This window comes from Molothrus ater, chromosome 16 (genome assembly GCF_012460135.2).
Source record: "Molothrus ater isolate BHLD 08-10-18 breed brown headed cowbird chromosome 16, BPBGC_Mater_1.1, whole genome shotgun sequence".
Lineage (NCBI taxonomy): Eukaryota > Metazoa > Chordata > Aves > Passeriformes > Icteridae > Molothrus > Molothrus ater.
This window is the reverse complement of record NC_050493.2, coordinates 14420902-14446640: the sequence shown is the minus strand read 5'-3', so window position 1 is coordinate 14446640 and position 25739 is coordinate 14420902. Positions and strand designations below refer to the sequence as shown.

General features: G+C 44.6%; 1 protein-coding gene across 4 annotated transcripts in view; it reads left to right on the top strand.

The window, feature by feature from the left end:
- The first annotated feature begins 210 nt into the window (after positions 1 to 210).
- CLUAP1 (clusterin associated protein 1) overlaps positions 211 to 25739 on the top strand; it is a 62614-nt gene continuing 37085 nt past the window's right edge. For 2 of the 4 annotated variants that reach the window (XM_036392493.1, XM_036392492.1), the window contains exons 1-8: positions 211 to 276; positions 725 to 836; positions 2012 to 2096; positions 7444 to 7623; positions 9344 to 9439; positions 19306 to 19389; positions 20970 to 21103; positions 22460 to 22601. In XM_036392493.1, coding sequence (XP_036248386.1) covers positions 255 to 276; positions 725 to 836; positions 2012 to 2096; positions 7444 to 7623; positions 9344 to 9439; positions 19306 to 19389; positions 20970 to 21103; positions 22460 to 22601 — 855 coding nt within the window. In that variant the 5' untranslated portion in view covers positions 211 to 254. Of the gene's footprint in view, positions 277 to 316; positions 837 to 2011; positions 2097 to 7443; positions 7624 to 9343; positions 9440 to 19305; positions 19390 to 20969; positions 21104 to 22459; positions 22602 to 25739 lie in introns of those variants that run through there. The other 2 variants (XM_036392490.2, XM_036392491.2) reach the window with 2 other exon arrangements.

Sequence of the window (25739 nt, the reverse complement as noted above, 5' to 3'; positions counted from 1 at the left end):
TTAGTGCTCTGGTGTGGTCGCCACGGTGGCGATGGACATGGCTCTCAGTGCTCTGGTGTGGTTGCCACGGTGGCGATGGCTCGCGGGTTGCCTCGCTGATCTCAGCGCGCTCTTGCCCTCAGTTTATCCCGCCATGCCGTGATTCGGTGTCCTGCCCGCCGCACGCTTCGCTTCCCGCGGGGTTTGGCCCCGCCGCGCCGCCGTAGCGCCCGCAGCGCGTTGCCTCAGAGCGGCGGCGGCCGCGGCTCCCGGCGATGTCGTTCCGCGATCTCCGCAGTGAGCGCGGCCGGGCCGGGCGGGACGCGGCACCCCCGGCTGGGCCTCCCGGGGGGCTCCGCTGCTCTGCTGGGCCGCACACGGAGCTGAGGGGGATGCGGGGCTGAGCCCGCCGGTCCCTGCCGGGGAGGGGTCCCCGCTGCCGGGGGTGGCGCAGCCCTGCAGGGCGGGATTCCCCCGCCCGTAGGAAACAAATTGAACGCTGTGTGTGCAGGGAGAGGCTGTGTCTGCCTTGTTCCAGCTCCGGGAATCTCCTTAGAAACGCCTGTTTTCACTTGGGCGTGTTTTCTGTTTAAATGATAGGATTTCTATTAATTATTGAGGTTTAATTTTTTTAACAGTACTTGTATGGCATGGTAACTAAGCAGCACTCTGTGGGAGATGGCAATCTTGGCAAAGCCCTTATTGGCTATAAAAGAAGAAATCCCTGCTCTTCCTCATTTTTCAGATTTTACTGAGATGATGAGGGCGCTGGGGTATCCTCGACTGATATCCATGGAGAATTTCCACACCCCAAACTTCATGCTTGTGTCAGAAGTGCTGCTGTGGCTGGTGAAAAGGTTGGTGATGAGGCCAACAAATGTTGGGCTGATGCTGAGATGTGGGGAGTGTGCTTGGGAACTGATGGTGTGCTGTGAAATGAGGGAAGTCAGGGGTATTTAATCATTCTTTGAGCTCTGCTCTTCTAAATACCAGAATGAAATGTGATGGTTTGCAGAATTTTGGCTTAATGACACAGTCTGGAGTAGCAAACCTAGTGGCTGCCAGAGGTTTCACCCTGACTGTGGGCACACTCATTTAAAAGTAGCCTTAATCTCTCTCACATATTCTCCAAATTCCTCAGCCATCCTGTCCATGTCTGACCTTTTATCCAAACAGGGTGATCTGTTGTGGGAAATTCACCAAAACCCAGCCAGTTCTTGCCTTGTTGTTCAGCCTGGTATTGTCCTGCATCCACGTATTTAAAAGAAATAAAATGCTTTGGTTCTAATCTTCTACTGTCCAGCTGCAGTTTTACACCCACTTAACCCATTAACAGACTTTGGTTAAATATTTCTGGATCCTGAAGTGTTATTTGAATTATACATTATCTTCTCTCTCCTGATTAAATGTAAAATTAAGAGATTTTAAATGTAAAATTAAGAGGTTTTTTAAGATTATAAGGTAGAACACTATAATTGAAACCAACATTGACCAGTTTTCCTGATTGCTATTTTTTGGCCTGGATTAATAATTAATATCCATTAAGTTGTTAGAAATTTGCTGAATACTCTTGCAGTTGTAATGAAATAGGGATATACTCACAACCATTCAGAACTACTTGGATTAAGTTGCCTAAATAGTCTTTCAAATGCTGCTGTCACACTGAGGGTCCAAATCACTGAATTTCCTTTTGTCCTTCCCTGCAGCCTGGCCACTTCTAGAAGTTTCTGCATCTCACTGATGTTTTTTTAAGCATTTCACAGATTTCAGTTTGCTTTTCCATAAATTTCCTTCACTTGTGAAGGGAGGATGTTTGAAATGATGTCTGGCTCTGAACTTGTGCAGTGTGTCAGCTTTTACAGCTCCTGCAGTTTGTACAAACCCCCTGTGTGCATCCAGCTCTGCGTGCCCCAGTCTGCAGCAGGAATTTATTTACACATTTATTCTCCAGTCTGTGCTTACTTTGAGTTTGATTTTTGTCTCACAGATGTTGCCAGAACCTTGTTCTGATCTCCAGCTGTTGTTTGCACAGGTATGAACCTCAGAGTGACATTCCTGGGGATGTGGAGACAGAGCAGGACCGGGTTTTCTTCATTAAAGCTGTGGCTCAGTTCATGGTGAGTGTGCCCAGGAGCTGTGCTCGGGCTGAAACCCTGAAAATCTGAAATCCTGGTTCCATGGCAGATTTAGAGCTTTCTCTTAACCCCACAGAGCTTCCCTGCAAAGGGTGGCTGAGTTTGTGCTGCATTCTGCTGCTGCTTTATCCCTGCAAGTGTCCAAGACCAGGCTGGACAGGGCTTGGAGCAGCCTGGGATGGTGGCAGCTGTCCCTGCTCATGGCAGGGGGGGATCTGGATGAGCTTTAAGGTCCCTTCCAACCCAAACCATTCCACAATTCTGTGATCCTGTGTCCTGTGATGCTGGAAATTTGAAGAGGCCAGGGCAGGCTGTTACTGACATTCTGTACTTCTCTCTGCAGAGCTGGGATCTAAATATGATATTGGGATCCAAATAAAATATTGAGATCTAAACTGGGATAGAAGCCAATGTTCATTCCAGTATTCACTGGGATCTGAATATGATATTGGGATCTAAATTGGGATCTAAACCAATATTCATTCCAGTATTCACTTGGATCTGAATATGATACTGGGATCTAAATTGGGATCTAAACCAATATTCATTCCAATGATCACTGGGATCTAAATATGATACTGGGATCTAAATACAGTATTAGGATCTAAACTGGGATAGAAGCCAATATTCATTCCAGTATTCACTGGGATCTAAATATGATATTGGGATCTAAATACAATATTGGGATCTAAATTGGGATCTAAACCAATATTCATTCCAATATTCACTGGGATCTAAATATGATATTGGGATCTAAATACAATATTGGGATCTAAATTGGGATCTAAACCAATATTCATTCCAATATTCACTGGGATCTAAATACAATATTGGGATCTAAACCAATGTTAATTCCAGTATTCACTGGGATCTAAATATAATTTGTGATCTAAATACAATATTGAGATCTAAATTGGGATCTAAACCAATGTTCATTCCAATATTCACTGGGATCTAAATATGATACTGGGATCTAAATAGAATATTGGGATCTAAATTGGGATCTAAACCAATGTTCATCCTTATCTCTCCTAATTTATGAAAGGCAACAGTGGAAGACACAGCTGTAGATGGGAAATGTTTTTAAACCATTTAAATTGTTTTAGAAGAGATCCCACCTTGGTTATTGCTAACTTTGGATGCCTGATTCTTTTCTGTGCTTCAATTATGATAATTTCTGGTGTTTTCATGATGATATAGAATCATGTATTGGTTGTATGAGATTTCCCATAGATCAGGGCATGTGGGTTTTTCTCAGATCAATTTTTTTATGCATGAGCATATTTGGATTGGGCCATCAAATTTTTTAGTCTGTTGGAATAAAATAGCATTGTCCTTCATAAACTTAATGTTATTTGGAAGCAGTGGGAGCCTTTGATGTTATCACACACTTAGATTAACACTCTTCATTATGTGAAAAGACCTTCCTGGGGCTGCAGTTGGATCTGGAAGCAATGGAAATTTTTATCCTTATACCAAAGTTGAATTGCAATACTTTTAAAAAAATCTTAAAACATATTAAAATGTCCTTTTAACAATATTTCTCTTGTCATTTGTGAATAGTTAGCACCATAAATTCTCTTAATTTTGCCATGTTTAGAGCAGGGTACATTCCTGTACATATGAGAATGTACTTTTGAGCCTTGGAGCATCTTAAGATGAACAGGTCTGTTTTGTTTTGGAGGGTTTCCCCCTCCAAGCACAAGTCTGGAAGCAGAAATAATATGATGCTTTTCAATAGCTGATTTCATGTCAGAAATCCCAGGGGTTTTGAAGAATTACATAATATGATTCAGAAAATGAAATTAATGGAAATTACTTTAGTCATCCTGTACTTATTCTCAGTTAATATTACAAGTTAGTGTGAGGATTATTGTAGGTTTTCAGCATTTTCAGCATGAGAGAAGCTTGTATATATTTCCTTAATCATTCACTGTCCATGCAGTCCACAATTATCTTCCCCAGGAGTTAATGGCTTTATGCATCCGTGGGCAGATGGGAGATGTGATGGAGACAGAATTGTCTCAGAAGAGAATGGCAGGACAGATCCATCACCAGGGAATGGAGCTGGAGCTTTGCTCTGCTTTACTGAACAAGCACTGAGGAGGTGTTAATTTTCCACACTAATTAACTGCTGCTCTGTGTTCCTGGCAGTTTGAGAACTTACCAAAAGTGCCCACACCCCAAAGTTCTGAAGTGCCTGCAAGGTTGCCTTAGGTGGGTTTTTAATCCATTCCCCCCCTAGAACTGCCCTGATCAGTGGGGCTCAATACCTGGCTCCTGCCTAAACCCACCTGGATCCAAATTTGAGGCAGAGTGCGACTAAAAGCCTCTAATGAGTTCATCTCGTAGAAATTCATTCATGAAAACAAACTCAGCAACCTAAGGGCACAAAACCTTTTGCAAGAGTCAGACATCACAGAAAATTTGGTTTAATGATACTAATAAAGCAGATTGTGAAGTTAAGCAAATTTTCTGGCTGTGGCTGCTGTTCTTACTGAATATTTATATTTTTGGTGCATTTTAACCATCTGATCTTCAGAATAAACAGCTGTGGTTTCTAATAGTTCTGTAAAACTAAAAGTGTTATATAATAAAACAGCAAATCAAATAGGTGTCTCAAAGATGAAGTGGTGGAGGTGACTTTCCAAACATGAAGTTGTCTTCTTGACTCCACAGTATCATTGTGCCAGTCTGAAAAATATATATATACTTGTCTGTGCTTTTTTTCTCTTTTTAAGTAGCCTTTGAATGAAAAACATTTTTTTTCCTCTTACTAGACATTGATTTTACTCTCTTGAGGGTGAATGAAGCTGAAAATAGAACTTCTGTCTCTAACAACATCTTTTATAATTTAGTGCATCAGTCCCCTTTGGATAGGGGATGTTTAACAGAGTCTGTCAATTTAATGACCACTTCTCCTATAATGGAATACTTGCTGTTTCTGCAATTAATTTTTTAGATTGCTTCTACTGCAAGGGAATGGAGGTGAACTTATCTGGCTTTTCACTTTGTCTTGGCTCATTTGAGATCATTCTGAGACCAGCATTTCAAAAACAATTTGGGATTTTTTGTACTGTGAGTCTCGTATTCCCTTGCCTCAGGTGCACAACACCAGGAGGCTGTTCTGGAAGTTTGGGCTTCAATTTTCAGGAATCACAGAAGATCCTGAGTTGGAACCTTGAGCTCTGGCAGCCTTGGGGCTGTGCCCATCCCCTGGGGAGCCTGTTCAGTGCCCCACCACCCTCTGGGGGAAGGAGCTTTTCCTGAGCTGCAGCCTGACCTTCTCCTAACACAGCTCCAGCCATTCCCTGGGCACTGTCTCTGCAGACAGACACAAAGAGTCATTTCCTCTGCTGAGTTGAGATTTTGGGATGAAAGAGGCTAGAGGAAAATATTTATTGGGAATTAAAAACTGATTTTAAAGTCAAAAGTCTTGACAAAATACGCCTGGATAAGCATGGGCCAGCATCCATTTGCTTTGTTTCTTTGGCAAAGCTGGAGCCAAATCCATGGTTTGAAGTGTGGTGCTTTCTCTTTAGTTTCACAGGGAGCTTATAATGGTATTGTACCAAATATTGTAATGCCTGAGTGTCTTCCCCCAGCTTGAAGATCCTGCTCTGTCAGAGCCTGAGGAAATGTGAATTCCTTCCAGGAGCACTGTGAAACCAAAGCTGTGTAATACCACCAGTGACTCATGGATAGGCTCTATCTGCTGCAGCATTCCCAAAGGAGAAGCATTTCAGCAGAAGTTTCATCTTAAAAATACACTGAAAAGCAGATGTTAAGTCACTTTTGTGCTTCATGTGTCATTTTTAAGCTACGTTTTTGGATCCACAGATGGTGATCAATTTTTTTTTTTTTGCCTCCTTGTTTTGTTATGCCACCACAAAGACTTCCTCAAAGTTTAATCTGAAATTTGTGGTTGGCTCCTTGAGGCTATTCATTATAATATAAACTTACCAGGAATTTCAAGAACAACATTTGTGTCCTTTCTCTGACAGACAGTAATTTTCCCCCTTTATTACTTTGAAGCACAAAAAGATAATATTAGAATTTTTTGTATTTTTTTCCTTATTGTTCTGTCTGTACCCTTCAGAGATGGAAGGCAAGGGAATAAAATCACTAATATCATAGCAGGGAAAAAAATGGAGAGAAGCAATAAAACATTTGGAAGGTGCTGCTGGAAGAGAAGACAGTTAAATTAGGATAACTGATCTCATTCTTGCAACTCATTAAGGGTGAAATTTACCTCTCTGCAGCATCATCACAAGATCTGGGCAGCACTTACTTTCCACTTAAACTTAATTTGAATTGAAATGGTGCATAGGGGTTTTGCTGATCTTTATTCAGGGAAGAAATGATGATAGTTTGAGGGTTTTTCTGCAAATGTTCTGACATGCAGAAAGAGCACAGCTTTCTGAAAAATTTCTTCTAGAAATGCCAGTATTATGATGAGACAAACTGGGGGTCCAAACAGGAGGAGTTACTCTATACAGCAGAATAATTGTGCCCCCAAAAAGAGCTTTGAGTGCAGAAAACTGAGGATTTTTATTGCTGGCTGGGGCTCTGTACAAATCACAAACAGGACGGGACTGCTGGGAATGTGCCTTGAGCTGTTTGATTTTCCACCATCAGCCTCATTACATGGTTGTGACAGTGGGAAGATGCCAGCAGCTCACATCCCAGGCAGCAGACCAAGAACTCAATGTTACAACTCACTTTAATAAGAGTTTTCTGACCAATCACACAAAGCAAAAGCACATTGACAGTAGTTCCATCCAACCACTATAAGCACAGGTACCTTTGGGTAAACAATGCTTGCTTATTTTGGATACAAGACCTGCTTGTGAGCCCTAAAACACAATGCACAGAGCTCCATTATTAAGCTTCAAACTTCCTAACATCTCACTAGATAAACTTTCCTGCAGCTTAGGGAGTTATTCTAGACAAGCATTAATACACAGACCATTGTTCTATTTATCCTTACTTTTCTACTTTTTACATAATTTTTCTGCTGACCTATCCCATGGCTGCTGCTTATCTCCAATCACAGTTCTGCTGTCTCTGAGGCCTGCCTTTTTCAGCTTTCCCAAAACCCTCTGATTTTATGGATTCCCACAGATTTTGTTCTTTTGTGACTGTTGAATTGTTTGTTTCTTGCCAAGGCTACCAAGGCTCCCATCAAGCTGAACACCAGAAGCTGTACCAGGCTGATGGGAATTATTCTGTACAGCAGAATAATTGGTGCCCCCAAAAAGAGCTTTGAGCACAGATAACCGAGGATTCTGTTCTTTGTGAATGCTGAATTGTTTCTTTCTTGCCCAAGGCTACCAAGGCTCACATCAAGCTGAACACCAAGAAGCTGTACCAGGCTGATGGCCACGCTGTGAAGGAGCTGCTCAAGGTCACCTCAGTGCTCTATGGGGCCATGAACACCCAGGGAGGGGAGCGTGCTCACCTCCCCGAGGAGGACAGCACCAAGTTCAAGTTTGATCTGGGCTCCAAAGTAAGCAAAACTGCCACTCTTGTGTTCACTTGGGAAAACTCATCTGTTTTCTAGCTGGGTTTTAAGTGGAGAACGTTCTGGCAAGGGTTTTAAGTCAGACTTTCAGGAGGTGGGGTTATATGACTCTGTGAATTGTTTTAATCTCTGAATTCTCAACCAGAAACATAATACAAGGTATCTTGGTTTGGAAAGACAGGTGTCTGCTAAGGAAGGCAGGAGCCTCCCTGAAATGGAAACTGTAAACCCCCTCCCTCCCATTTGTTATAAATTTGACATTAAGGGGGAGGCTCTCAGGCAATGATATGGGAGCAGGAATAACAATTCTTTTATTAGGGAAGAAAATAAAAGGATAAAATAAACAATGCAGTAAATTAAAACAACACTGACAGAGTCAGAACACAACCTGACACCCTGTGGGTCAGGCTGTTGGCAGCAGTCCCATTGGAATTGTGGCTCAGCCCTCCTGCAGTGCCAGGGGTGGTTCTGCTGGAGCAGGGATCCTGTAGAAAAGGGTGGAGTCTTCCTCTGAAGATCCAGGGGAAGAGGCAGCTGCTGTTCCTCTGGGCAATCCAGTGGAGAAGCCGTGCTGGTGTCCCAAAATCTCAGATTATATCCAGGTAGGAATGCTTGGCTCCTCCCTCTGGGCTCACATTTCCCAATGGGATGCTGAAATTCCTGTCAGTCATGCAGTGACATCAATGGCCTGTTATCAGCAGGTGTCTCCCCGGAGGGAGGAGTGGTTGTGGAAGAGATAAGAAAACTGCCCACTTAACAGAAGACAGCTGCCATTCCTCTAACAGATGGTAAATAGAATACAAATTGCTTGGCAATCCAGGACACAAGGCAACAGTGGCACAAAACTGGTTCTCTTTGTGTTAAAATCCTGTTGACACCATAGAAATATTGGAGTAGGCTGGAATAAAGATTATTTTCTACCTACTAAACTTTTGCAGCAGGAGGAGCTTGCAAAATACTGACTGAAAGTTGATTTTCTGCATTGAGAGAAAGGGAAATCTTCCTGTGACCCTAACAGACATCACAGCTGTTCAAGCCCTTAAAATAAAAACCATCTCTTGATATTTTAAAAGCACCTTCTCTAAAAATAAAAAAAAAAAATAACAACCAAACCAAAATACCAAAAACCCAGCACTTTGCTAAATAAGAGGAATTTCTGTTACTACTTCTGTGAAAGATGTCCCTGCCCATGGCAGGAGTGGGACTGGATGGGCTTTAGGGTCTCTTCCTGTGATTCTTGAGAAAATGGCAGACCCAGAAGTGATTCTCCTCTCTGTAAGTCTGATGTGCCTCTCTGAAAAAATACCAAAAAAACACTTGTTAGATGCTCAAAAGTTCATTATTTCCATTGCAGGCTTTTGGTATATGAAGTTTTTACTTCTGCTCATGAAAAGGGAGATATTCCCCTTTGTCCTGGGCAGCACATGAATCAACAGTTGGCTGAGCCACAGTTCTGAGGAGATTTGTGGGGTTTTTTTCCTTGACCTAAAGTATTTGGGGTTTCCCTCAGAAACCTGTACCTGACAGAGCCTCACCTGGACTGTTTCAAGCCAAGAGAGACTCTGTCCACTCTGATTCTGGTGCACAACCTCTGGCAGAGTTTAGACTTCCAGTGCAATTTTGACATCAGAATGAGAAAGGCCATGGTGGATATTCTTTGTGATGTTGGGGATTCTGCTATTCAGTGCTGTTGCTGTGTTCCCAGATTGCTGATTTGAAGGCAGCTAGACAGCTTGCCTCTGAAATCACCTCCAAAGGAGCAGTCCTGTATGACTTACTTGGCAAAGAGGTGGAGCTGAGGGTAAGTACACACTGGAGAGTGTGGAGAAACTTGTGTTCACTGGGTGTCTCAAAGGAAAAAGGGGAAAAAGTCTCAGTTCTTATTAATGTCTGCATCTGACATGAATATCCTGTGAGTTTGAAGGAATGGGCCTGACAGTTTGCATTTCCTTCTACTCCTGTTCATGGCTGCACTGCAGGGAGCCTGAGAGAGCAGCTTGGCATTTCTCTTCAGCAGAAGACTGAAATACTCCCTGTTTGGAATACATGTGCAGGCTGTGGTGCTGGGGATGGATATTCTAACAGATAAATTATGAGTGCTGTTAGTTTTCCAAGGGCAAGGCTCATTATTTTTGTGGCAGGAGCTGGAGGCTTCACAGCCTGCAGGGTACATGTTCTTCAGCTTAGCTGGAGAAGAAGGAAAATCAAAAGCTGGTGTGTGAAGTCAGTGCACACTGCCAGGAAGTCTTGCTATTATTTTCTTCAGTGCCTTTATCTGCAGTGCTGGAGGTTCTTCATTTTCTGAAAAGGGACTTGAAAGGAGGGAGACCCTGCATGGTGTTGGAAATGTTCAGATGTCTGAGGTGGAGGGAGTGCACCCTTCAGAGCTCTAAACTCTGAGCCTCCACAATTAATGCTCCCAGATCCTTGTGTGATGGAGTACAGGTGTTCAAAGGGTGGCTGACAGCCTGGCACGTTCCTCCATGGACACTGCCTTTCCATGCATCACTGTGCTGTGCAGGGGGTTCATACTTCAGAGGAGAGGGAGAAGTGATAATCCAGTTTAACTCAACATGCAGCACTGCCCCAGAACTGTTAACCAGTTACTTCTCCTCTTGCACTCTGCCTAATTTCTTGGCTTTGAAGGAGTTTTCACACAGCTGCTGTGTGATGTGTTAATATTTGCTTTAGTGGAGCATTGAGCCCTTTTGCTCTGAGAACAGCATCCCTGTAATCCCTGTAACTCTGCTAAAAGTCAAATATAGATCAATTTAGGCATTTTTAAAAGTACTCAAGCATTGGTTTGAATTGGGTGTTGTTTAGTCACTTGAAATCAAGGCTTTGAGGACACTGAGTTTAGAACTGGGCCCTGGAAAAGGGCCAGGCACAAGTGGAATGTGCTGAAAGCAAGAGCTGAAAAATGAGGAGATGAGAAAGTGCTTCAGTGCAGGCACTTCTCAGTGGGGCCATGAAGAGCTGTGGAGTGGGAGCCTGCTTAGAGGGGCCATTTCTGACAGGATTGGATTTCTCAGAGAGAGCAGTGAGCACGTGTTCCTTGTGGCTGAGCACACAAGCTGGGGCCAGCTGATCCTGCCCAGGTGCACAGGTTGTGTTTGGCAAAAAGGTTTGGCAGATGGAACTTGCTGTCTTTAGGAAATGCTGTCCTGGGAAAGGTGACCTTGTGTGCCATTAGCTCTGGGTGCATGGCCTAAAGGCAGCAGGAGACAGTGACAGCACAGGGAGAGCCTCCAGAGAGCTGCAGAAGATGCTTTTGGGCTCTGTTCCTTATGGTTTGGGGCTGGGTCCAAGGTGTTTCAGTGATTGTTAAACCTGAAGGACCCATTTTTGGCTGGCATGTTAAATGTCAAGTTTGGGGCATGCAACAAACTTGAGACTTGAGTGTGTAGCAAAGCAAACAGGTTTCAGATTAAAAGTCAGGAGGTTGCAGAAACCAGTTTGGCAGTGGAATTTGTAATTTTTAATTATCAGCCCCCAGTTCTGCCTTTCACCTGAATGATGAAATTTGCCCATCCCAGGAGAGGCTTGGAGCCAAACACTGCTGGGTTTTTCCATCACTGTTGGGTCTGGGCTTCTTGTCAGTGCTGAGGGCAGTCAGGAATTGCCCTTCCTCATCTGCCACATTCTCCCTGGATCCTTCATGAGGAGGATCAGGAGACCTCAGCAATGGCATCCTCTGCCTGCCCTTCCCACCCCATTCCAGGTGGGGAAGAATTGAAGCTCATTCTTGCTTTGGGTGGGGAGTAGAGCTTTGCTGGTAGACACCAAATCAGTTGCCATTAAAATAAATATTACTTTTATTGCTGTTTAATGTGCAGATTATAGATTTCCATTGGTTATTTTCTTCTGGCAGGGCCTGGCTAATTAATGCTCACACTAATTGGCACTGCCAGAGTGTTTGTGCTGTTGAAGGGCAGGGGAGCAGTGGTTTAGTTTTTTATTCCATTTTATCTCCTGAGACCTGTTGCATGTGCCAGAATCTATCAACAGCTGTCATAGTGTTTAAAGGAATTTGAAAACATGGGAATTTTATGTTCCCTGAACCTCTTTTCACTTTCTTTTTCCAATCCATTCATTTCCAAATATTTAAATAAAAGCTCTTCCTACCTAAGCTTCAACAGGCTGATGATAAATCTTATTTCTATCCTAAGTGAAGATGGCTTCATTTTCCAGGAACTATAAAGGAAATGCCAGCATTTGGCACTAATGGGTTGACTCGATCTGTTTTCAGTCTGAGCAGCTTTTGGGGAAAGATCATTGGGGAAAACTGAAGTAAAACTCATTATTTCCTTTGGAAATGTTGACTCTAATTTGCTCCACAACCTTTACCTTCTTTGTTGGAGTCTTTTTGTACATAATTTGTATAGAAACTGTATAGAAAAACTTCATACATTAGATAAATTTCATTGCTCCTAGTCATGAAACACTTTTTTAAAATAAATTACTTTCTGAATGAAAACAAATTTCAGCTAGAGAAGAATTTAGAGGAATGGTTTTGTTAGATTTATTGCAGCTAGAGAGTGCTGTAAATGTATGTACATATTTTTGAGGAAGAGTCTGATTTCTTGGAAATGTGGTTCTGTGCCTTTCTGTAGCCTTTGCAAATACCTTATTCCCTGACTGAATATACAGTTCTGGATATTTAAACTGCTTCCCAAGTTAATCTGTAATGCTAAAAAAGAATCTTTCATTAACAGCAGAGGAAGAAACAAAACCTACAGGGTTTGCTGAATTCAGACTATGGGAGAAAAAAATCCCAAACAGCCCCCAAAGCTGGATTGTCAGATGAAAATCCCAAATAGAATTACTGAGTTCTGTTCGAGCTGTGTTGTTTCTAGCCCAGCTGTGGAGGAGGATAGTGTAGGTTATTGGTGTCCTGTGGCAGTGCTGGCGATACAGAATTTTTATTTAAAAACACATTTAAGCATTACATTTGGAAGGTCATTTGCAGCTTCCAGTCTTGCTGGTCCAATCCTGGAGCACAGGAATTGCAGCTGGGATTTGTGGAGTTAAGTGGAGCTGATGAATGAGCTTGGTACCACACAGTGAGATCCCTAAATGAAAAGCCAATTCCATGCAGATTCCATGCATGGAGAAATAAATCTTCATCTTTATTGTTTCCTTTCGTGCCAAGGGCATTTTCTCAGCATTTCATTGCTATGTAACTTTAATTTTCAGAATATTTACAGTTACCTTTGCAAGAATAACCAGGCATGTTGAGTTTTTTGCATGAGGGAGGTGGGGTTGATTGGATTTGAGATGGGGATGAGAGATTTTGTTTGGATTTCTTTCTCTGTCTTCCTACACAGTACTAAATGAATGGAGAAAAGAAGCTGTTGAAAATACCAGTCTGTGATTAAGACTGTCAAACCCCAAATCAAGAAAAGTAGCAAGGGAATTAATGTCAGCACTCAGGCAAAATGCAGCACTGCTTCCCTGTGCACTCCCTTCTCTGGGATCTACACAGCTGCCATTCTGCACATGGAAAAGATGTTGGAAAAGCCAGTGGTGCTGTGTACCCTAAAAACATGGCAAGGGGTGGGGGGAAATGGCCCCATTAACCTTTGGGGGAAGGGAGGGGTGATGAGCTGCTCCAAATCATTCTTCAGCTCAAAATAAAGCAGTACTAAGACTTTCAAGGGCTCAGTTGAGGAAGGGTTCTCTTGAATTATCCTACAGTGGAAATCCAAAAGGAAAAATTCCTGGCTGTTTTTAACTCTTGAGTGCCTCCCAGTCTGCTTCTGCCAGAGGTCCTGGGCCACACTAGCAGGAGCCTGTCAGGGAGCTGCCCTGCTCAGACTTGCTGAATTATTGGATGTGGGAAGATAATGGAGCAAAAAATATTCCAGAAGAAAACTGCCTCTGTGCTGCTGGCAGGCAGAAAGATTTCTGACCTTCTCTGGCTTGTTTTCATTTTATTTACCTCTTAGTTAGCTGGAAGCCCCGTAAAACTGAAGAAAAATGAAGATAATATTTTCTTTTAAGGCTTTTAGCTTGTGCTGAAGATGGACAATGCAGTGGGTTTGTGTTCTAATGCTCCTTTTGGCACTTTGCCCATCTGTGCCCTTGAACAAAGTGTTTATTCCCTGTATCCACTCCTGTAAATAAAGGAATTGCTGAATTTGGTAGGTTAAAGCTTTTAACAGCCACGTGAAGTGTTTGCCACTCTGTGGAGAAAAATTCTGGGCATTGCTCCCTGGTATTGTTATGGATGCCCACAGCACCAGCTTGTTCCCAAACTGATGGGGGACACTGAGGATCTTGTTACCAGCTCAGCTGGGAAAGGCTGGAATTGGACTCTGCAGAGAGCCTGAGGCATTTAGGGACAGCTGTGGAACTGAGGCAGTGTGAGCTCAGCACCAGGCCTTGCACTAAGGACATTTCACTTGGATCTCTTTATTCCCACCTTTTGGATTAAAGAACTTTCCTTCTTCCCCTTTCCTTTTCCTTTTCCTTTTCCTTTTCCTTTTCCTTTTCCTTTTCCTTTTCCTTTTCCTTTTCCTTTTCCTTTTCCTTTTCCTTTTCCTTTTCCTTTTCCTTTTCCTTTTCCTTTTCCTTTTCCTTTTCCTTTTCCTTTTCCTTTTCCTTTTCCTTTTCCTTTTCCTTTCCTTTTCCTTTCCCTTTCCTTTCCCTTTCCTTTCCCTTTCCTTTCCCTTTCCTTTCCCTTTCCCTTTCCCTTCCCTTTCCCTTTCCCTTTCCCTTTCCCTTTCCCTTTCCCTTTCCCTTTCCCTTTCCCTTTCCCTTTCCCTTTCCCTTTCCCTTTCCCTTTCCTTTTCCTTCCCTTTTCCTTTCCCTTCCCTTTTTCTTTCCCTTTCCCTTTCCCTTTTTTTCCCTCCTTCCTTCCCTCCCTCTTTCCCCCTCCCAGCACAGCAGCTGGGGGGAGAGGGGGATGTGATTTCAGAGATGCCTCCATCACTCTCTGCTCTTTGGAACTTTACTGCAAAAACTCATTTGATTGGGAATGTTTGAAGCATTTTTCCGCCTGCCAAATGTTCCTTCTGGATACGAGACACTGCCTGAGGGAGGCTGATAAATGAATTTCTCTCATTTTGTGGGCTTTGGTTACAGAGCTGCCACACACAGAACTTGTAGTGGAAATTTGTAACTTGAAATTGCCACAACTCTGGAGAATTACTTGGTTTGCTTCAGTTTTTTTGAACAGTCCTGCTTCTAACTCAAGCCTAACCCATCATTCTGAGGAAGAGGGCTTATTGCAAACTGGGAATCCAAAATTAACCCTTGCACCTGTGATCCACTGTTGAATCAATATAGCTTTAACCAGAACTGCAGTTGTGTGTATGTATTTAAAGTCAGAAATCATTTTGTATCACCTTCCCAGGAGTATTTAGCTTGAAGAAATGCATCAGCTGTAAAGCAGTGGGTGGCACATTTCTCCTGGCATTTTGGGGACTGGTGATGTCCAGTGGAAGGTGTCCCTGGGAGCTTTCAGGTCTCTTCCAATCCTGCCCTTTTTTTCCTTTGTGAACCAACCAACAATGCCCATGCAAGGCCATTTCTAGCTGATTGTATTTGGAATTTGGAATATAGAATTTGTTTGGAATTTGGTATTTGGAATTTCACTCACAGGCTTAGCTTCTGCTCTGGAACAAGAAGTTCCTTGTCGTGTTCCCACAGTCTGGAGAGACATCCCAGGCCACCTCCTGGCCAAGGAGCCATGAAGTGACCTCCTTAGTGCTGAGGACTGATCCAAGCTCTGCCAATGCAGTCTGTCCTCAAACCTTGCACAAAGTAAATGAAAGGTGAGGATTCTGAGGGTGTGGAAAGATCACAGGAGGCACATCCTGGGGTTTGTCAGCTGAGCATCATCTCCAGAGCCAGAAGATGGATGGAGCTGGTGAGGGAGGGAGCAGAGCAGTGTGAATTCATCCCTGTCAGAAAGCTTTAAAGTTCCCTTTCCTGCCTCAGCAGAACCACATGCAGGTTACGTCTGATTCTTTTTAATCCATTGAAAAATTAAGTTTTCCACTTGCTTCTGTCTCCCAGACCTCCTTGTGGCATGGGTTTTACCTGCTGGGATAGCTGAGGGTTTGGGGCACTGATTGAGGCTCTGCGTTGCTGAGTAGGGAAATGTCTTTGTGGACACCCTTTGGAGACTGCTGAGATGAGCTGGACACCAAGCAGCATCGTCTGGAAGCAGCAAAATTCTCATTTGCCATGACTTTAATGCCTTGAGGGGGCAGATGGGCTGTTGGGAAGGGTCAGATTCCTTCAGAGGGATGAATGTCCCTCATGAGCCACCCTATTCTGCTATCACAGTGCCAAATGACCCCTGGATTGGCCAGATGTGATCCCAGCATGGGTGAGTGAATTCCCTGAGTAACAAACCCCTACAGGAGAGCTTTGTGGCCTGCAGGGACAGCTGGAATTGCCAGGGCCCTGGGGATTGCAGGGATCAGGGGATGGGGGGTTGGTTGGATTGAGGCTGAAGTGGCAGTGAGGAGTCACAAACTTCTGTGTGCATCAGGCTTGGAACTCCTGGAAAACAAAGAAAGATTTAACCTATGGTCAAAAACTCAGAAAAAGAACCATGGAATGGTTGGGGTTGGAAAGGACCTTGAAGATCACCCTGTTCCACCCCTGCCATGGGCAGGGCCACCTTCCACTGTCCCAGGGGGCTCCAAGCCCCATCCAGCCTGGCCTTGGCACTTCCAGGGATGGGGCAGCCACAGCAAGACCAGTGTGCTAGGAAAAAAGCTTTAATTTCTGTTCCTTACCACAAAAAAGGTGTTTAGAAAGCTCTGCTAGACTTTGAGCACATCAAAACACCACATTTATCATCAATGACTTGCTTGCTGGTCATGCCTAATTCCTTCTCTTGGTCCCTTCCTGCAGTTTAGAGGAAGAGTGCATCCACTTTTCCATGCATCAGGCACACTGGGAGCTGCTTTATCAGCTTCTGGTCCATAAAAATGGAAATCCATTACCAGTTGAAAATGCCTTCCTGGGCATATTTGCAGAATGGGTTTTGCAATAGTGGCTCTTCATTGTTAACTGGGAATGAAGGAATTCCCAGTGAAGGAAGTAGTGGGTGCATTTGCAAAGGGTTTTTCTTGAAAAGAAATATTAAAGATAAAACTTTCCTCTCTGACAGTGTTCACAGGGTTACAGGAAATGGCCCAGTGACTGTTACCCAGGGAAGCTGTGACAGACATCCACAAAAAAAATATCAGTGGTTTGATAGACTCAACAAATATTTATGTTTCCATTATATTTCCACTAAATATTACTATTTTTCCATAATATTTAATATCTTTTCCACTTAGTCTTGCTACTCCAGAGAGTCCAAGTTAGGTTAGAGGGTTTGTTGTAACACTGAAGTTACTCTGCCCATTCCAAAGCAGAGTTTTAGGGATGAGCTGTGTGCACAGAGGATTCTCCTCTCCATCTCTTGGGGTGTGAGGGCTTAATTGCCCTGAACTTCTCCTTTCCCAGGCTAACCCTGATTCCACAGTCTGAAAATACAAATTCCAGTGTTTCCCCTGCTCTGCATTTCCCTGACAGATTTTTGCAGACAGGTGTGGCTGTAGGACTGAACCTTGTAGAAAATGAGGTGGATTTCTGTGCAAGGCTGTGGTGTGTACATGGAACTTCAGGGCTCTTAGAGGGGAGACAGGAGAAGGAAAGGCATTGAACTTGCATCAGTTATTCCAGCTCAAAGGGCAGATCCTCAGAAGTTTCTCCAAACCCATCAGCTCCCTGCCCTGCCCCACTGCAGTGCCCTGTGAATATTTGGGGTGTTTCACCAGGAGCTGCTCAGGGAATTGTTTATAATTACACACTGCAGTCCTTGCTGTTCCTTTGACCTCTTTGCAAGTGGAAAGGACAATAATTCCCATTCCTCTGCTGTTTTGTTTGAAATGTGTTGGCTCTGTGGCACAGACCCTCTGAGCCCAGTTGGCAGGGCAGTGTGTGCACCAGGCTGGGCCTGGCAAGGGCCTCACAAATAAACAGGGATTTTACTGGGCCTGGCATGGGCCTCACAAATAAATGGGATTTTACTGGGCCTGGCAAGGGCCTCACAAATAAACAGGGATTTTACTGGTCCTGGCAAAGGCCTCACAAATAAACAGGGATTTTGCTGGTCCTGGCAAAGGCCTCACAAATAAACAGGGATTTTACTGATCCTGGCAAAGGCCTCACAAATAAATGGGATTTTGCTGAGCTTCTGAAATGGTAAATGTTCCCAGACAACTGAGCTACACTATTATTCCCCACCCTCCTCCAAAAACATTTATGTATGGAATTATTTGGGAATTTGTATTGCACTGAAGTTTTGTATCTTATTGCTGCCCAAATAAACTTTCTGCTTTGGAGTTTGTTTTTCTCTGCACTTCACGAGCACTTCAGGCAGTGTGAGCAGTCACTGCCACCAACAGAAGTAACTGCTGTCACTCTCCCCAGCAGAATGTTTGTTCTCCTTCTTTTCTCATGCCAGGAAGATGAGCCTTTGTGCAGCATGTGCTGGGATTGCTCAGACACCTGATCCAGCAGAGGAATAAGCTGCTTTTATTGTTTTGCTGGATGAGCTCCCAGGTTGGGTTCACCCTGCAATTCCCTGGAGTTGGTGGGAAGGGATCAGGCTCTGCTGGAGCTGAACTGTGCAATCTGGAGAGTTTGGCATGGCATCTTAGCAAAGTTACTGAATCTGCTTCCAGAATTCCTCCTGTGGTGGGCTGGGTACAGCTTGGGGCAAAGTGTACAAAGCATTTTTAGGTTCTTAATCAGATACTTTCTAGAGAGATGCTTTCTCCATCTTTATCCACCTGTTACCAAATGTTTTGCCAATGCAAGATTATTTTAGGGACATCTGCAAAATTCCCTCTCTTCCCTTCCAGTGCCAAGCAAGTAATCAGAAGTTTTTATATAATGACCAGGTCAGTGTTTAAGGCATCAATTAGACAACTGCACAGCCAAGCTTTTGTGTCCCAAATCTGCTGAGAGGGATTTTTAAAATCCTTTAGGACCTAAACAAGGATCACTGGGGGTTTTTGAGGAGTCTGAGTTACTCAGTTATCAGAAACAGAGATGTCCATACATCTGCAGTGTGCAATTTTCACATGGGCATGGGAGGCACATGGAATCATGGAATATCCTGGGTGGGAAGGACCCACAGAGATTATTCAGTACAGGACACCCCACAATCCCAGCCTGTCCTGGGAGCATTGTCCAAAGGCTCCTGCAGCCCTGGCAGGGTCAGTGCTCAGTGTCCACTTGCCTGGCACAGTTTGGTGCCTTTGTAGTCCTTGTAGCTCCACACTTTTGGGACACTGTGCTCCTCCACCTGCACTGGTGTTTTCATGGGTTGTGTTGTACAGGTGATGGAATCTTCTGTGCTCCACATGTAAAATCAGAGCAGTTGCCAAAAATCTGCCTTCAAGAATAGCTGCAGTCAGACACAGCACTCACCTCATTTGGAAAAGATGCCTTGATTGCTCCCTCCTGCTCATCTCAACTCACTTTTTCATCATCTCCTGGTCTCTAAATCATCTCAGCCTTGGTGAATAAACACTAAATCCTACCCCATTTATTATGCAGATGATCCTATCATTGTTGCTTGATCACCCTCAGTTCTGCATAAATTAGTCCTTTGTCTAGTGTTTAAATATATTGGTTCATTTTATTTCATAGGAAGCAAGGACAGAATCTCTTGGCAGACCTTTGGAGATAAATGAGGCTGAGAAGGTGATGAAAATTGCCATTAACAGCGTTCTGGTAAGCAAAATATCATTTATTTGATTGCAAAATTATAATTTTTCTGCTGCAAGAAGAAATTAGCTCTTTTTATCAACAGCCTGGGGTAAAGAGTGCCAAAAGCATCACCTGCAGCTGCAGTTGATGCATCTAAGAGCTGCTCTTAGCCCCTCCCATGGGGGAAAACACATTGTAGTCATATTCCCTGCCTCTGTTAGGGGCTTCACCCCAAAGCAGGGGTTTTTATCCCCCTACAGGAGGGATAAAAATTGCCCAAATCAGCACAGAAATCTACACTCTATACCTGGTGTGAGCCCTGTGAGCTCTGCAGAGTCAGGGCTGCAAGGAGGGACCTCAGAGGTCCCTGGGCTCTGGGAGCAGCTGGGCTGGCCAGGGGTGAGTGAGGGCTGGCACTGTGCCCCTGAGATCCTGCCAGGGCACCCCTGAGCTGCTTGCTGTGAGGGGCTCTGTGTCTGTCCTGCATTGCCAGCACTGTCCTTGCTCCAGTGCCTGCCTTCCTGAATTTCTGAGCCTCCAGCTGCAGTGTGTGAGGAGGGAGTTCATTAACTCCCTGTTAATTAACTCCCTATCGATTATTTCACTGCAAACTGTATCCAGTCCAAGTGTTTGACTACAAGAATGGAGTTCCAGGTTTAAACAACCAATGGATAACCAAGAGAGATTCCAGGAAATCTTCCCTTATGTTTTGCTCGTGTTCACAACCTGTGTGAATTACTAAATGTTGTTAATGTACATTTCTTACTCCTCTTCTCCATGAGAGAGGGACTGGATTCCTGGCAAACAGCACTGGCACACACTCAGCTCATTAATCCTGGCCCAGTTAATGGAAGGACCTGTTGGAGCTGAGCAGCACCAACACTCATTGCATGGAATTCCAGCAGTGGAATCCTCCCTCTCCCTCAAAAGATGCTCATGGTTTCTTTTTCTTGGGCCTGAGCACGCTGATGTACTCAGCTCATTTGAGTCAATGGGAATATTCCCACTTCCCCTCCTGGTTCTTGTAGCACATGTTGAAATGTTCAAGATGCTTCCCAGATTTTGAAAAAAAAAATGGATAAAAGAAAACTTAGGAAAGGATGAAGATATTCAGATATAGGAAGTTCTTTATAAAACTGACTTGTATCTTGAAGAGAAAAAAAAAAACTATGGAAGCTTAAAATTCCTTAAAATAGTACCAAGAAACAAATGCATTTCTCATCTGTTTATTCAGAGAGAATCATGGAATCATTAAGGCTGGAAAGAACCTGAATGATTCCATTAAGGTAAAATCCAAAAAGACTTTAATGATGCCAAAAGAGAGGCTTCTTCCTGCCTTCTACTGCTTCTTCAGTGAGAAGGAAAATTAAAGCTACACCTGTGGAGTTTTTCCTTCTTTAAGAATGTTGGCAAAAAAAAAAAAATCAGGTATTTTACATTTGCAAATGTCCAGTTAGTTCATTATCCTGGCCACAAAGAACTTTTGAATTTCCACTGCCTACTTGAATAAACACAGATGAGATTATCCAGAACAATGTTCAGCATCTGAAAGAAAAATGCAATTATCCCAGTGCCAGCCATGCTTCACCATCCTTCTCTTTCAGGAAGAAGTCCAAAAGACCAAAGACATGTTGAATAATGTGGCTTTGGATGAAGCCAATTTGGAAGCCAAGATTGAAAAACGAAAATTGGAGTTGGAAAGGAGCCAGAAGAGGCTGCAGACTCTGCAGAGTGTTCGGTAAGATCATGAGCTGGGTATCTACTGCAGGAAGGAGTCCAGGGAACAGAAAGGGTGGAACTGGTGCAAACAGCCCCTCTGTTCCCACAGGCTTCTGGTGTTCACCACCAGTTTGGAAAATTCCTTCTGCAGCCCTTGTTAGGATCAGATCCTGTGGGCACTGGTACAGTCTGCCAGAAGATTCATAGAATCCCAGAATCCCAGACTGGTTTGGGTGGGAAAGGGCCTTAAAGCCCATCCAGTGCCACCCCTGCCATGGCAGGGACACCTCCCACTGTCCCAGGCTGCTCCAAGCCCTGCCCAGCCTGGCCTTGGGCACTGCCAGGGATCCAGGGGCAGCCCCAGCTGCTCTGGGCACCCTGTGCCAGGGCCTGCCCACCCTCACAGGGAACAATTCCTAATTCCCAATATCCCATCCAGCCCTCTCCTCCTTCACTTTGAACTCATTGCTCCTTGTCCTGTCACTGCAGTTCCTGATGATGAGTCCTTCTCCCTCCTTGTAAGCCCCATTGGATACTGGAGTGTTCACATTCATAGTTTGGGTTGATTTCTGGCCCTTAACTTGCAGGTTTATACAATCTCCAATCTGACCTAATATTAAAAAAAAAAAAAAAAAAAAGAAAAAGAGGTATTAGGCAAGGGAGTGGTGGAAGGAATGACCTGGATTCACATCCCTGTTTTATCAGCACCACTCTGCAGGATGTGGATTGGGTGGGTGTGAAGCTCTGAGCAGCAGCAGTGGTTTTTGGGCTGCCTCACTCAGCTCTCAGGTGTAATGACACCATCACTTCATCATACTGTCTAATTAACCCTGTAATGACCCAGGACACTTTTGTAGCAAGAAGGTCCCCAGCAAAGTCTACACACTTTGTGCAGTTATGGAAAAGCAGGATAAATAATCTAACATTGCCTTCTGAGGGGGCCAAAATGCTGCCACTGTGTCTGTGTGAAAGGAGAAGGGAGTTTTACACAAAACCCTTCTCTTTGCCTTATGTAATTCCCAGGATTGTTTAGTGAGGGGCTTTTCTTGAGCTTTTATTCTCTGAAGCAGTGTGAAACCTTAAAAAAGGAGGTTTTTTGGTTTAGTGGATATGGAAGGGCAGCTGCAAAGCCAAAGTTGCATTTCAGAATTCTGTATATACAGAGCAATATTTAGAGACCCCTAGAATCACAGAATGGCTGGGGTTGGAAGAGACCCTAAAGCTCTTCTCATCCCAAATCCCTGCCATGGGACATCTCCCACTGTCCCAGGTTGCTGCAAGCCCCATAAAACCTGGCCTAGAGCTCTTCCAGGGATGGGGCAGCCCCAGCTTTTCTGGGCAGATTTCACTGAGTTCCCTGTGCTTGCTCTCCCAGCCCTGCTTTCATGGATGAGTATGAGAAGATTGAGGAGCAGCTGCAGAAGCAGTACAGCACTTACCTGGAGAAGTTCAGAAATCTGACCTACATGGAGCAGCTCCTGGATGACCATAGACGGACAGAGCAGGAGATGTTTGAGGTAGGAAGGACACCTTGGAAATGCTCAGCAGGACTTAGAGCCTGCAGAGCAACAGAAAATGTTTTCATCCCCTTTTCCAAAGCAGCACATCAGGAGTTGATTGAGTCACTGGCAGGTGAGGGACAGTCCAGTGACTGTGGCTGCTCCTGACCAAGCACAGCTGCTAAAGTTAAACCAGTTAAACCAGTTAAACCAGTTAAACCAGTGCAGTGATGGCTCTTGCCAATCTCTGCCCCCCTGACTCATTTTCAGCTGCTGGGTTTTGTTCATGAAGAATGTTTTCAGAATTTCTGATCTTCCTTTTGCTGCATACAACGGATGTTTACTGCTGTTGTCTGCTGATGTATAAAGGTGTCTCAGCACAAGGCTCTTCAGTCTCCTCAAAGTATCAGTAGAAACAGCCAAGAGCAGCACTGAGGAGATCAGATGTGCTGAGATCTTCCCCGTCATAGACTTCACTCTTGTTTGGCAGAATTCTGCCTTCTCTTGACTTGCTCAGTTGTGTCAGTTCACTGTGATTCTCCTTGTGGATAATCTGCATCTGTATCCTGTTTTGTTCCAGACTTTTCTTTGGGGTTTACTGGACTGCAGTGTTCTCAGCTGGCCTTTCCTTCAGCTTCCAGCAGCTTCTTGTTTGATTTCCATCCTTCTCACAGTCATTACCCACTCTGTCTTCTGTTCTTCATTGAAAACATGTTTGAGTGAACCCTCTCCCCTGGGATCTTAGTGCTGCTGGGAGTGCTGCACCTGGAATTACAGAATCACAGCATCCATGGGGTTGGAAAAGGCCTCTGAGACCATCGAGTCCCACCTGGGACCCATCCCCACCTTGTCACCAGCCCAGAGCCCTGAGTGCCACATCCAGGCTTTCCTCAGGAATGGGGACTCTACCACTCCCTGGGCAGCCCCTTCCAGTGTTTAACAACCATTCCATGAGGAAATTCCTCCTGATGTCCAACCTGGGCCTCCCCTGGCACAACTTGAGGCCATTCCCTTTTGTCCTGTTCTCTGGGAGCAGAGCCTCACCCCCTCCTGGCTGTCCCCTCCTGTCAGGAGCTGTGCAGAGCCACAAGGTCCCCCTGAGCCTCCTTCTCTCCAGGCTGAGCCCCCCCAGCTCCCTCAGGAATTCTCCAGACCCTTCTCCTTGTGCTGCAGACCCTTGCCCAGTGCCCTGGACCCACTCCAGCCCCTCAATGTCCTTTCTGTTGTCAGGGACCCACAGCTGGTCACAGCATTTGAGCTGTGGCCTCATCAGTGCAGCCAATAAACCCATTGTTAATTAATGCTTCCTCATTCCACCCCCACCTTTTGGACACAGGGAAAGCCATGCTGTTGAGAAGTCTCAAATATTTTGCTGCATTATTTGCTTGAGGGATAAAATATATTTTCAAAGCTGGTGTGGGCATTTGGCAACTTGTTAGTCCCTGTGAACCAGTTTCCCATCAAGCCTCTCTTCACAAGCACTGTCTCTGTGCAAGTTTTTTCATCTCCTATCTGAAGTCAGCTCTAGCTCTCTGTTCCAGTTCTTCACCATATCCTTGCCCCCCACTCAAAAAAAAGCCTTCAATTAAATCATAATTTTGAAGTGAAGCCTAAAATCTGATTTATCCCTTCTGTTCAAATGCCACTGAGACTTCACAGCCAGAGGAGAAATGCTTTGAACTGAGCTACCTGAAAGTGTTTATAAATTCAAGTGCAGAGTTTTGTTAATGAGTTGGTGCTCAGCTCTTTAGGGGATTTTTGTTAAAAGATAATAAGACAAAGAAAAAGCCTTTGTCATTCACGGCTGTGCTGTGATTAGAATATGGAGAGCACACTTCATGTTCCTTTTTTCTCCTTTCTCTGAGACTCCTGGGACCCTACCCATATGGTTTGGCTTGTGGTTGCCTAGGATAAGAGGGAACAATGCTTCAGTCTAGTGCAGAATTCAAAAGTATAAAAGCTGATAAAAAAAAAACATTGATTTGCTTTGCACATTTCCATCAGTTGTACCTAAAAATACTTGGAGCATATAAAGGATGTGACTGTGATCATTTCTTTGTGGGCAGGAGCACAGTGACTCAGGCAGCCTTTGCTGCAGAAGAAGAGGGGGGTGTCTGTGTGTCTGTGTGTCTGTGTGTCTGTGTGTCTGTGTGTGTGTGTGTGTCTGTGTGTCTGTGTGTGTGTGTCTGTGTGTGTCTGTGTGTCTGTGTGTGTGTCTGTGTGTGTGTCTGTGTGTGTCTGTGTGTGTGTGTGTGTGTCTGTGTGTGTGTGTCTGTGTGTCTGTGTGTGTGTGTGTGTGTGTGTGTGTGTGTCTGTGTGTGTGTCTGTGTGTGTGTCTGTGTGTGTGTCTGTGTGTGTCTGTGTGTGTGTGTGTGTGTCTGTGTGTGTGTGTCTGTGTGTGTGTCTGTGTGTCTGTCTGTGTGTCTGTGTGTCTGTGTCTGTGTCTGTGTCTGTGTCTGTGTGTGTCTGTGTGTGTGTGTGTGTGTGTCTGTGTGTGTGTCTGTGTGTCTGTGTGTGTGTCTGTGTGTCTGTGTGTCTGTGTCTGTGTGTCTGTGTGTCTGTCTGTCTGTGTCTGTGTGTCTGTGTGTGTGTGTGTGTGTCTGTCTGTCTGTGTGTGTCTGTGTGTGTCTGTGTCTGTGTGTGTGTGTGTGTCTGTGTGTCTGTGTGTGTGTCTGTGTGTGTGTGTCTGTGTGTCTGTCTGTCTGTGTGTGTCTGTGTCTGTGTGTCTGTGTGTCTGTGTGTCTGTGTGTCTGTGTGTGTGTGTGTCTGTGTGTGTGTGTGTGTGTCTGTGTGTGTGTGTGTGTGTGTGTCCCTCTTCCAGCCAAATCTTCAGAGGTGCTGGAGTCCAGACTGGATTTGAAGTCATTATGAGATGTCAGTTCTCAAAACCAAACTCCAGGACCTGGGGACTGAAAGAGGGTGAAGAATTTCATCTGGAGAAGAGAAGGCTCTGGGGAAACTTGAGAGCAGCCTCCAGTGCCTGAAGGGGCTCCAGGAGAGCTGGAGAGGGACTGGGGACAAGGCATGGAGGGACAGGACACAGGGAATGGCTGCCACTGCCAGAGGGCAGGGCTGGATGGGATATTGGGAATTAGGAATTGTTCCCTGGGAGGGTGGGCAGGCCCTGGCACAGGGTGCCCAGAGCAGCTGGGGCTG